The sequence below is a fragment of the Oxyura jamaicensis genome, chromosome 1 (assembly GCF_011077185.1).
Source record: "Oxyura jamaicensis isolate SHBP4307 breed ruddy duck chromosome 1, BPBGC_Ojam_1.0, whole genome shotgun sequence".
NCBI classification, from domain to species: Eukaryota; Metazoa; Chordata; class Aves; order Anseriformes; family Anatidae; genus Oxyura; species Oxyura jamaicensis.
The window spans coordinates 198843074-198855665 of record NC_048893.1 but is presented as its reverse complement, the minus strand read 5'-3'; the positions used below and the strand labels follow the sequence as shown (position 1 = coordinate 198855665).

Here is a 12592-nt window from a genome sequence, read left to right as displayed (position 1 = left end):
CCAAATGAAAGGAACAATTAAGAGGCCGAGGCACAAAGGCGGCAGGGCACACCTCTGTCACCTGGCACCGTGCTGCTGCCGCCTGGGGGAAAGACCAAACCAAACAGGGGTGCAGGTGGGAAGAGCCCACCGTATTCAGCTCAAATGCAGGCTCTGGGTCAAGGAGTTCTGTTGAATGTGGCTTCATCCAAAAAATTACTTCAGCGCCATATAAAATAAAAAACAAGCCAACAAACGAGCAGTAGGTGAGAGAGGTGTTTGCCTAACTTCTAGCAGCGTAACAGTATTTAATCAACCGGAATTGTGCCCTTCGTAAAAGCCTCTGCCTAATCAAGGCCTTTTTAAGGCCCACAGGATCATGAGATAACACAAATATATCACTGCTCAAGAGGCAGCCCCCTGCTATTAGCTAACATAACACAAATTACATCTCTGTGCTCCGTGCAGAGTGCTGGCATTCCCCTGGGATGACCGCAGCCTTCTGGGTCAGTCGTTCGTTCGTCTTCCACTTCGCACCACGGAAGTTATTCCGAAAAATGTCATGGCGCTGCAGCGGCTGAAAAGGAGTTCTTGCTGGTTTAGGTAAGATTTTACCTTAAATGTAGCTACATGAAAATATCGCTGTAATTAGGAGATTGCAAGATAAAATGTACAAGTACTCACTTTGCCTTTGCTTTTATGCCACGTTGTATTTTAGCAGATAAAAGGTTTCAAACGATTAGGGGAGCAAATAAACAGAAAGAGATTGTGGTATTTTTTAAAGGGCTGTTCTTGGGAAAGTCACCCAGTGCTCGTTACCAGACTGAGCTTCTCCGCTGCTCCTTGGATAGCTCCAAGTCCCTCAGAGTTTTACAGGAGGCATCTTTGTACTTTTGGTAATGTGCACAGATGAGGACTAAGCGAGCCTCGTGGAACCCATTAACTTGTAACTGGTAACGTTAGTAGAAGCCCACCAAAGAAAAGAAACAGTGGAACAGCAACTAAAAGAACTTTTAATCCCTTCACTGTAATAGCTCTTGTTGTCGTGATGTGCAAATAGGAAACACGATGCTCAGGAAGAACCCTAACTTCCACCCCATGCTTGCTGGCAACACCTCGCTAACAGTCATTTAGACTGATTTCCTAAAAACTCATCTTTTCTGCTGCAAGCTAGCTCTGTGACAGAGATTTTGGATCATTTTAAGCAGGGAGGGACTTCTTTGATACTTGCAAGACACACATTTCCCAACTCAGTACTCACAATGCAGATTATGGGAAAATTCTTGAAGACACAGATTATAAATTTATTCCCCATAGACTTCTTTTTCTAGGCTCTGTGTAAAATTGAGAAGTACGAAGTTACGCAGTCTTGATTCCTCACGGATCTGCACAGCCAATACCCTGACTGAAGTCACCAGCAGGAGGCAGAGTTGTACTGGGGTCACCTCTTTTATTTTTATCTCACTCATAAAGTGATCCTTTACCACCACTTGATTGTACTCATCAGGTGTTTTATGACTGTGTCGCAGTAGCTAATCGTGTAATCCCAGGCCATTTCCTAATAAGAGTATTCACAACTTAATATCTTAATTTAGCCCCGAGGTGAAAGGTGACCAGAATACGGCCAATCTTCAAAAGATTAGGTCAATCTCCAGAACGTACGCAAATGGTTTTGTAATTAAACGAATTCATTAACAACCCCCCTTTGTGAGCACTCAGTTTGTTGAAATCCCGAACTCCTAAATCGTCCTTGCACTCCAGATTTTCAGCGTACATTAATGCTTTGGCATCTAAATCCCCACTGCTGGCTGTAGCCTGACGCAGCCGGGAGGCCTGCCCGTGACTTGGCTGAGGTCAGGGCAGGCTCTGAGCCCGCGGTGCTTCAGCACGTCGAATGGAAGACGCCCCCCACCTTGACGCCCCGAGCAGCCAGGGCGTTGTATTCTTCCACAGCCTTCTCTGTTTGCAGGACCACCACCTCAATCCCGTTTTTCTTAAGATAGTCCACGGTAGACAACGGAACCTCAGAAGGTAAAAGGAAAAAGCAAGGATTAGATACTCTTCTCCGCAGCACAAGGCTTGAAGGAAAGCTGATTACATTTGTTAGCAGATGCAGTAAAGCATAATTAATAGTAGCCCAACTGATAACGTGCTAAGGTTGATACCATTTTTGTCTTCAATAAAGTTACATGTACATACACACCTCCCCTCTCTCCTTAACGTGGTTTAGGGCAGCCTTTTCTTACAAAAAGGAGAAGTTGAGGTAATTAACGTAAGCAAGGTGTTATTCAGCTCTCCAAAAAGAATTGCTTCTCACGAAGCTCGGCACTTCTGAGCCTGGTGTAGCTAGTTTACCTGCTGCAATGACACCGCCAGCGCTGGTAACAAAAAGGCCTCATTATCCGAGTCTATACAGCAGGCTCGTAGCCTAGTCTAAGAGGGGGACTAATGACATTGTAAAAAATCCTCCTTGTTTAAATTGCTTCTGTAGCAGAACTTAAGCCTTTTTACTGTTTGACATTGACACTAACACAGAGGAGCCCAAACAATGCTTCTTTCAGGAAGAGGGTGACTCCCGGCAGGAGTTCGGTCATGCTAAGTCAGCATCCTGATTTTTTTCCCCTCTTGGTAAATCATCGTGGATTTTTTGCCCTAATCAGAAGGGGAGGGAACACAAACCCGTCTCTTTTATGTTTAGCACGGAACAAAAACCTACCTGCAGAGCCTCGCTCATGCCACGACCGATCACGACGGTTTGCACACCCTTCTTGACAACTTCTTCAAGGTCAGCCGGCTGCACTCCTGGAGAATGCTGAGTGTCAGAGGAAGAAAATAAAGTCTGAGTACTGACAGCGTCAACCAGGAGGGCTTCAGCTACGGGTTCTGAACCTGCTCCTCAATTAGCGGTGTAAAGTACCCCACCAAAATGTAACACAACCCCTGCACACACACGATAACGGCGGTCATTTCAGAAGGTATTTTATACGCAGGTGAAGGATGATGGTTAATCAATCGATGGCGATATTCACAGTCTCTATTAACCAGTTAAAAATGAATGATGTCTTATACATCCCTAAAACATTTATGACTGACAGCATTTTGTAAATATTAAAAGTGAAATCAATACACTGCAATACGTTGCTTCTTGTTTTCAAGCGAACAAACCCTTTTTGCAGTAAAGATTGCAGCAAGCTCAAGTTTACTCGCTTTAATCATAAGAAAGCTCCTCAAATAATTAAAATGATTAAATCCTTTACTAAAGAGGACTGAAACATGTTGGTTAGTGTCATTTCAGGTGATGGTTTCAATTTCTGCTCTATTCTTCATTTGGAGAAAGGAATATTTGAAACCCAACTCCTTTTAAAGAAAAAACAGGACCTATAAGAGCACGTTGATTGTGTTTTTAAAGAAGTACACTCCTTTACTGCTAGTACCCTTTAAACATATCAATCTGCAAATACCGTGTAGTACACAGAGATAAAATTACGCTACTTCTCCCCCAGCTTCCATTTCCACGGCTCTCTGTATGGCTAAAAGTGAGACGTACAACTTGTGGCTGTACAACCTATTGGCCCCTCCTTGGTGTGCATTAATTTTTTTAAGCCATTAACACTCTTCTCCTCTTCCTGCCCCTTTTTTGCAGGGGGTAGGATTCATAAAGAGGACTGGGATCAACTTCTCACATGAAGCAGGTAACGCCCTGGTGGACTTCTGGAGAATATTTTTACGGAGATGCCCATAAACCTTTATCCCCTCTACTTCTTGCTGTTCCCCAGAACTTCCATTCTTTAAATGAATTAAGGTCAAAGCACCAGCTCAGCAGCCAGCTTCTGTTGTGCCATGAGTTTGTGAGCTTTTCTCTTTGATGTCCTTGGGTCCTCTCCTGCTCTTTTTTCCCCTGACAGATTGCCAGCGCTGGTCCTGTAGCCTCCCACAAGGTGTCAGAATTGTTGCCAGCCCTGCCCTGTTCATCATCAACTTGCTGAACGCGGCGAGAGCTTTCCAGCTGAAACCAACACGAGAGCTCCCCGAATTCCAGGTGAGGGAAACCCTCCATGTTAAATTATCCCACCACGGAGTATTGGGGTTGGACGGGATCTGGGATTTCAGCAGCAGAGAGTTCACCTTTACAGTTCTCCCAGCTGCATTCCCTTTAGGTACATTTACAGTTAAAATCCCCACCTCAAACACCCAGGTCGCTTCATTACGCGGAGCTTTCTCAGGCCAAACCGTTGCGAGTACGTGTTTGTGATAAAACAGGTAATGCTTTTCCTTTGGGGGTTTTTAAGGTAGGCTCAAAGCTTAGACAAAAAGAACAGGTATGGTTTACTGCAATTACGTTAATGAGTTTGCTGGGGGAAGGTTTGCTGTCATATGATAAGTGCTGCTGAGACATTAATGCCGCGGAACAAAAGGATTTGCTGTGGTTACACAAGACGCCCTGATCAGGGGGCTTCCACCTGCTTCGTAGGAAAATAGTGTCATCAGAGGAAATACGGAACATGGAGGAATAACTGTATCATCGCGGTTAATTCCACTGACGCGACAGCAGGAGGGAAGGAGAACGGGCAGCAGAATTTCGTGCCCGTGTTGTTGTCTGGTCTTCTCCCTGGGACTCCTTTTTTTCCCACTAGCAGGTGGCACGGATGTGCTGCCAGCCCGGGAGGCTGCCTTTTATCCCCCAGGGTTAAGGTCAGGAGAAATAGCAGTGCTTAGTTACAGAACCTTGCAGAGCCAGTTGTACCATTTTTCCCCGATGAAAGAATGGCGTGCCAGGCATCAGACTGAAAGCGGAGAAGGAAGGGAAGGGATTTGTTTCCAACTGGAGTGCGGGGCACAAGGGACACCGCTTTATTCCTCGGTCTTAGGGAGTGGCTCCCCCTAGCCCCAGGTAAAACATGCTCAAAGCAAGCACGCTTCAGTCTACCATGAGGAAGCGTGCAGAAAATGAGTGAATCCTATTGTTTCCAGTGCTAATTGAATAAACTCCTTTATAATCCTTCTAGAGTAGGGGATGCAGTCTATAAAAGGCTCATTTTAGTCCTTTATTTGATGCTTGCTACTCAGTTTTAAAGACCACCCAACTCCCCTGTGGCTGCCGTAGCAGTAGGAGGGATGGGACTGACCTCCAGCAGGAGCTATAAAAGGAGCCTATATAGGAAAACCTAAATAGGTTATTTTTATTGTTACTGATGACGTAGAAAGGATGCCAGAAAACCTGCCTCTCTAAATAACCCAACTCTTTTTTTTCTCCCCTGGTTTTCATTTAACAGCCTCGCCTTTCTTGTTCCAACTGTGGCGTTCCTCTGAGGACTTTCACGGACTTAAAGCTTTCCTCTGGCACCTGAAGACATCCCCTGGCTGAAGCTGTAAAAGGAAGGCATGTCCTCCTAAATGGTGTAACCCGAAACAAAGCTTTGAGGACTTCTTTTGACTTCCCGTAAATTCTTTTCTATCCTACTCAAGACAACTTTGGTTTACGTAGTCTGAAAAAAAAAGGTTGCTACCAGCCTCTTATTAAAACTATATTCTTAATCAAGTCCTGATCAACATGCAGGATGGAAAGGAAAAGGCAGACTCACGTTCGTCCCCGTTTCTCGCCAGTCCCAGGTCCGACTTCCTCCCGGCCATACTTTGCAGTCCTTGTAGGTGGTGGAGCAGCCCTTCACCTTCATCTGACCCCAAGAAAGGGAAGCGATTTCAGGGGAAGACATGGCTATGCTGAACCAAAGTCTGGAAAAGAGGATATTTAATGCTTACCATCAGGCTAACATATGCAGCACATTAATAGAAAACCAAAATTGTGTCCTTGCCCCAAGGAGCTGGGAAGAAAACGCTGTTACAGGCTTGATCCGTGTGATTTTGCGACACCAGACTTGAGCAAAGGACCAGCAGATTTGGTGAATTACCTGTCCTCTTGGGGCTCTTGTAGGATTTGGAGCAAATCATTTTACATGCTGCATCTGTTATAGTATTGGGTACTCAACTTTTAAAACAATCAACAATGGGCAGTTCCCTGAATATCTTTCCAAATGTGTTTTTTAATCTTTTTGCTAAATATATAATGAAGAAGATCAAATTTTCCTAAAATATTTGTGGGATGCAGCGTTTCTTTGGCCTTCTAAACCACGCCGGTATGTTCATGTTTATTAGTTTGAGATAGTAAATGAGATGAGAACAAAACCAAACAAGCATGGTGCTGCCGTATGAGCTTTAAGGAAAGGAGAAGACAGTTAAATGTTGAACGCGGGCTTTAAACTAATGGACTTCCAGAGACCTAAAGGGGTCAAGCCTTCTTCCCCAAGACACTCCTCACAGACACCAAATCTCCCAGTATAATTTCTCAGGACAGTTAACACCCAAATAACATCATTTTTAATGTCTAACCTCAATCTTTACTGCTTCAGTTTAATGAGAAATAAATTTCAGTTCCCTTTGCCCTTCCCCTCAGTCATGCTTTCAAAATCTCTGCTCATTTTCTCATTTTTCCCCGACAGCCGACAACGACAGCTGGGCGTCAGCAGGCAGGGACGATGCCTTGGGAAGCACCACCTCGAAAGTTTCCGCCCTCGTCACAGTCCTTCAAGTAACTGCAACCTGATCGCCGCTGTGATTCTGGCACTCGATGGCAAGAGACCAGTCCTAGGGATGCCTTGGAAATGTTTTAGACTTGCTCGACAGCCAAGATACGCGACTCAGGAGTGACCTTTCTGCTTTCTGCCCTTCCAGTTCAGAGCGAAGAGGATGGTCTGAAGCCTGCACTGCAAAGACAGATGCTGGTTTCTGCAGTAAAAAGAACTCTGCTCCTGGCTGATCCAGAAAACCTCTGGCAGATCCTTCCAGATATCCAGATTCTCATCCTTTTCCCTTTTTTACTAATCCAAATTCACCAGGAAAATCAATTGTAAGAACCCTTGTGGTGCTGATCAAGGAAGGAGCACTCGCAAAACAGAAATCTTTGGATTAGCAGGCTTCCAGCCCTCCTGGCAGCATCCCTTCCAGCCAGGTCATGAATCTCAGTGCCCTGCTTCAAACGTAGAAACAGCGTTACTTTGGATTCAGCACAGGACTGAGGCTGCCAGAGCTGCTGCTTCCACAGAAGAACAGGGCAATTATTTCTTTCCTGCTCCTTTGTGAAGCTGGTGGCACATGCACCCTGCCAAAGAGGACGCCAGGCAAGCAGCTACGGGGGAGCGAAACGTGCCTGGATTCACATGCTCTGGATTCTCTCCTCACGTACCTACAGAGCAATGGATTGACACACAAAGGGTCATCAGACTGTTTTTCCAAAAGTCTAGTGAAGCAAGATTACAGCAGAAGAAATAGCTATCGCTAGTCCCAGCAGAGTAAAATCAACCAAAGGGTAAAGGCAGAATCCACTACCCAGAACCTGGCTCCGAAGAATTCAAATAAACTTTCCCTGGGCTAGTTTTGAGGAGAGGCTGCAGTGAGATGAATGGCAGTGAGGTAAATGAACAATAATAAAATTAGGAATATCAGATCTCCCAATCGAAATGGTATTTACAAGGCTGGGTTAATGCAATCAAGCAAGCACAAACTGCAAATAGGATGGCGAATGCATGGCTTAGCTCCATAGCATCCAGGTTCTGTCGTATCTTCTTCCACCAGCACAAAAACAAGCAGCAGGGACTAAGAGACATAACTCAAAAGCCATAAATGATGATTAGTAGTCTGAAAGCATTTCCCACAATACTGCCAGGGAATACCAGAAACCTGAGGTTATTTGAATTAGCGAAGGTATCTTAAATTGAAGTGAATAAGAATGAATTTTTTTTTTTTTAAACAGGGACTTTGGACCTTCTTCACACAGGGCACGGTCCAATCACTAATCAGCAAGGACTGGGGAAATATTTTCCCGACAAATGAGTTGCTTTTTAATTATTCACTGTGATATCTGCTGAAACAGAGTGCAAGGTAAGAATCGAATGAACTGTACGCCACAAACTGCAAGCTGTAGTCCAAACGTGACAGGGAGGGAGGTCCAAGAGACAAGGAGCAGAGATGGCTGAGGAATCTGTAAGCAAAGTTACAGAAAACATAGGAAATAAAGGAAGCAGAAAAGCTTTAGAGGCAAAATACCAACTTATGTAAGGAGATTGTACTGAAAAAAAAAGAAAAATGAAGAAATGGCTAGGATGGTGGAGGAAAAAATAACTGATTAACCTAAAGAAACTTGACATAGAAGTATAGATGGGCAAGTTGGTGGATTTAGAAACTGGCAGTGCTGCTGTCTTCTGTGAAGTTAAACATTTCTGCAAAGTGGCACCTGCCAGGAACAGGTGGAATAAAAAAGGGGAGAAACAAAAAAAGGGGAAAAACACTGTATTGAGAGCCTGAAAAAGGAAACGTTTCATAAAAGCAAAGACATGCCCTGAGGTCAAAGAGGGTAAGAGAATAAATCCAGGTATCAAAATAAGTATACAGGCATCAAAAAATAAGTAAGGTATCCAAAGGCGATGTAGTCCTCCAAAACTAACAGTGAGCAAGGTAAGTTAAGCAAAAAGTAAGAAACTCCCCTGCATCAAAGCAACTTCACGAGGGGTACAGCAGATAGAAAAGCAGACAAAGACTCAAAAACCGACAGTAGAAGCATAAGGGGGGAGGATATGAGAGGTTTAAATGAAGCGGGTCAGAGGTAAAGTTGAAAAAATAGCAAAATATTTTGCTGAGTAGCCGCAGGACGGCGCGCAAGAGGAGGTGAGGCGTGCGGCCAGCTTGTGACAGGAGGGAAGGCAGGGTGCAAGGACAAGAGAGAAGCGAGGCTCAGAGCTGCCGGGGGCCAGGCTGGCACCTGGAAATTTATTTCTATTTCTCCACAGCCCCCGAAGTCCCCCTCAACACCTCAGCGCCTCCCTCCCGCCTGTTCCCGCCCCTTCCCCTCAGCGCCGGGGCGGCCGTTAACGGCCGGCACGCGCCCGCAACTCACTCACCGCGCGCGACCCCCGCCCGGCAGGAGCAACAAATCCCTCCCCCCATTGGCCAGCGCCGCCTGCCGGTACCTCACCCCCACACTTCCATTGGCCGACCCGCCCGTCCGTCCCCACCCCTGTCCCCGCCCCCTCTATAAATACCCCCGCCCCGCCTTGTTTTCATTCCCGTGCCGCACGCGGCGGCGAGGAGCCGCCCGGCGACGCTCTCCCCCCCCCACCCCCCCCAGCCGCGGTGCACTGTGGGATCGTGGCGGCGCGCGGCTCGGCAGCGCCCCCTCCCTCCCCGCCCCCTCCCCTGCTCCTTCTCCATCCCCGGCCCCAAGATGGCGGCGGCGGCTCCTCCGCCTCCATCGCCGCCTCCCCCTCCCGCCGCCGGCCCGGGCTGCCCGGGTTCCTGGCCTAACTTCGCCGTCGTTTGTTCTTTCCTCGAACGATACGGGGCTCTGCTGGACCTCCCCGAGCTGCCTTTCCCCGAGCTGGAACGTGTCCTGCAGGAGCCCGGCGAGCAGGGTGAGCGCCCCCCCCCTCCCCCCCCAAGCTCCTCTCAGCCTTTTCCCTCCTCCCTGTTTTCCTTTCCCTCCCTCGCCGGCTCTGAGGAGGGACGGGGGGCGATGGGGGGGGGGGGCAGGTTTGTGAGGGGTTTTGAAGTGGGGGGGAACCGGGGCTGGTCCCCCCCCGCCTCCTCCCAGCCCCGGGGGTGGAGCGCGCTGAGGGAGAGGAGGGGCCTGGGATTCCCGGCGTGAAGCCCCGGGGGGGCAGCCAGCCTCCCTCTGTGGCCTTTCCCCTTTCCCCCCCTCTTCAACGTGGCCTTTTTGGGGTGAGCACTTGGTTGGAGAACGGGGAAGATTCCTCCTTCCCCCCCCCCACAAGTAGAAGGTGGGGGCTCCCCCTCCTCCCTCCCCCCAATATCGACTGTGCCCCCCCCCTCCCTCCCCTCCCCCCCCTTCTTCAGCACCCCTGGATTTGATTCGTGCAGGGAAATCAGCTTAAAGAACTATTTTTTTGTTGTTGTTCAGCCTAACGCTGGCAGCGGGTCTCCTCCACTGCTGCCACCCCCTGCCCCCAGCTGGGGGGGTTGCTTCTGTGCCCCCCCCCCCCCCAGTTTGTGCCCCTTTATACTTCCCCCCAAAAAAAAAAAAAGTGGGGGGGACGCCACCCCAGGCAATGCCCTCCGCCTCTTTATCTTCCCCCCTCCTTTCCCCCCCGCCTATGGGGGGGGGGGGAGGGGGGGAAAGGGGGGGGGGGGGTGCAGAAGAGCCCCCAGTGCTGCTATTGTAGGAAATCTCCTCCCCACACACACAGCCAGCCATTGTGCTTGCTCTCCCCTCCTCCCTTCTCTCCCAGCTGGGCAGGGGGCTAAAAGCTTGGCCCTTCTCCCCTCCCACCCCCCTCTTCCAGCCCCCCACCACCTGAGCTGGGCGAGGCGGAGGGTGGCTCGGCCACTCCGCCGTTCCCTTGCCAGCTGCTCCTCCTCTCCTCTCCTTTTCCTCTCCTTCAGCAGCAGCAGCGAAGGTTTGCTTGCCAGACTCTCCAATTCCTGTGCGATGGCTGTGGGAGGGCCCCGGGCAGCGGAGCAGCCGGGGAGGGGGGGGGGGAGGCTGAGGGGGGGCTGCGAGGAGGTGGCAGCAGCAGCAGCAGCAGCCGGGGATCCAGAGGGGAAGGTGCTTGTTGCTCTCGGTCTCTGTCTCGATTATTGCTTTGGTTGTTGCCTCTGCACTCTTGCCACATAGGGAGACCGCTGGGCTCACGGCGCATGCTCGCCGGGCCCCATAGAAACTTCCTGCTGCTGGAGAATCCCAGCCTTAGGGCTGATTTTGCTCCCCCAAACCCTCCTTCCTCCCTTTCCCCCCCCCCCAAATCGACTCCCTCCTCATCAAACCCACCCCGCGGCGCAGGGATTTGGGGTGAAATCGGTGCGGGGGCGCTTCCTCGCCTCAAGGAAGCCGTCCTTTGCAGGGCGCACGCGTCCTGTCTGAGTTCGCACCAGCTGAGATGTAACGAGAAAAGCCTCGCGTGCCGCCTCCTCCTGCTCCTAATTCGCGTGCAAAGGAAAAGCGAGCTCCCCTAACTCCTAAAAGCCGGGCTACCCGCCCGGAACATACATCAGCTCCCCCCCCGTGTTCCTGTACCTGGGGTGTTACGTAAAAGGATTCGTTTGCCAAAGTCCTGTTCTGTCAAAGTTGTGCAAAAACTTCGGAGTAAAAGCCGCCGCTGCGCTTAAGTTTGAATTTGTGATGAAAACACCCCTTTTAAAGTAATGTCCGTAAAGAAAACTAACACTTCTACCCTGTGGCCAAATGTGAACGAGCGTGTAAGAGTGATTGGTTGTGTGGACTGCGGAAGAAATTAAAAGTCAAGGCGGAGCTTGTGACCTGTGTCGGAACTACGTGCATTTGATAAAAATCTGACTTTTCTGCTAACTTTAATTGCGGGGGGTGGGGGGGTGGATGTCAGTAGGACAATAACTGCAGCACAACTCATCCCTGAAAAGCTTTTTGTGACTTGTGCGTTGTGATGTTTGTGTTACGGGCCATTTAGTTAGACTCTTCACGTTTCTCTTCCCATTTGGGGTTAGGACAGGTTGTTCTCACCGCTGTCCAGCAGTCCCCACAAATGGGGTCTCCTTTACCCTCTGATAATGCTCCCTCTGACCTGCTTGATTTTTGCTTGTGTCTGGTGTAGAGAACACTCGCCTGCATTTGCTTATCTTTAAGAACAGGATGAGAGTGGAAGTGTGGAAAACCAAATTTAGGTGGCTCTCGGAGCTTGATGTGATGATTTGCGTGACGGGGATTTGTGTTTTACCGATGGAGCCAACTCGCTGAGCTTGGTTTGTGGTGCCAGTAGCTGTTAGTGTGTCTATGCGCTCGGAAAAACAAATGCAAAGACTGGATTTCTGCGTGTTTTTTACATATATTGGTTCCTGATGTGATGTTTGTAAGGGTATAAAGCAGAAAGTTGCTAAGCAGTGTTTGAAAACTGGAGAACGAGTCCTTTTATCTCTGAGCATCCATAATTTACCAACCATATGTAGTCTTTCCTTGGAGAGCAAAAAAGGTTTGGATTTAAGCTGTACGCAGTTTCACTTTTGCTACCAGTGGGCTTAGACAGAAACATATAAAAGCATCTTAGCTGAAGGTGTTTTTACGGAACCTCTTAGAATCTAGACCAAGTTTTAAACCTAAGCTGCCAGGTAACGGCTCTGTGGAACTTCTCTCCATGCTCATTTTGCAATCAAGGAAGGAAATCGATAGCTTGGGGGTCGTGTTGATGAGCTTTAACCTGTTCTGATGGTCAGCTGCTTCATACCTTGGGTTGTTTTTTAAGCACAGGCTCTCTTGTCTGAAGAGTTAATTTTGGAAGATGTCAGAAAAACTTCTTTTTCTTTATCCTGGGTGTCTCAAGGAGCACCAGGAGCTCAGGTTTGAATGTTGCTCACTTGTTGCATAACAGTCTTATTTTCTCCTGATAATTAGTCGAACAAAGAGCTGCTTCATTTTTAAGTGGTCAAATGTTAAAGCGGTGATCTTGCAGGTTGTTATTTGGTGGTCAGAGAGGGAGGAGAGGGATAAGCATGGACCCGTGGGGGCGCAGCTCTTCCCGCTGGTGGCTCGCTAGAAAGCTGTAACTGGTCCAAGTCCTGAGAGCTGGGGTCATTTGGT

General features: G+C 48.6%; 2 protein-coding genes across 2 annotated transcripts in view; one reads left to right on the top strand and one right to left on the bottom strand.

Annotated features, from left to right (window-relative positions):
• Nucleotides 1-976: 976 nt before the first annotated feature.
• On the bottom strand, nucleotides 977-7219 carry AAMDC (adipogenesis associated Mth938 domain containing). Its single transcript, XM_035329992.1, has 4 exons — nucleotides 7031-7219; nucleotides 5562-5712; nucleotides 2696-2791; nucleotides 977-2002 (listed from the first exon to the last, which is right to left on the bottom strand). The coding sequence occupies exons 2-4, from the start codon at nucleotides 5691-5693 to the stop codon at nucleotides 1862-1864; spliced, it is 369 nt and encodes a 122-aa protein (XP_035185883.1). The 5' UTR covers nucleotides 5694-5712; nucleotides 7031-7219; the 3' UTR covers nucleotides 977-1861.
• A 1998-nt stretch (nucleotides 7220-9217) lies between these two features.
• RSF1 (remodeling and spacing factor 1) overlaps nucleotides 9218-12592 on the top strand; it is a 56987-nt gene continuing 53612 nt past the window's right edge. The window contains exon 1 of the mRNA XM_035329955.1: nucleotides 9218-9440. Coding sequence (XP_035185846.1) covers nucleotides 9254-9440 — 187 coding nt within the window. The 5' untranslated portion in view covers nucleotides 9218-9253. The remainder of the gene's footprint in view (nucleotides 9441-12592) is intronic.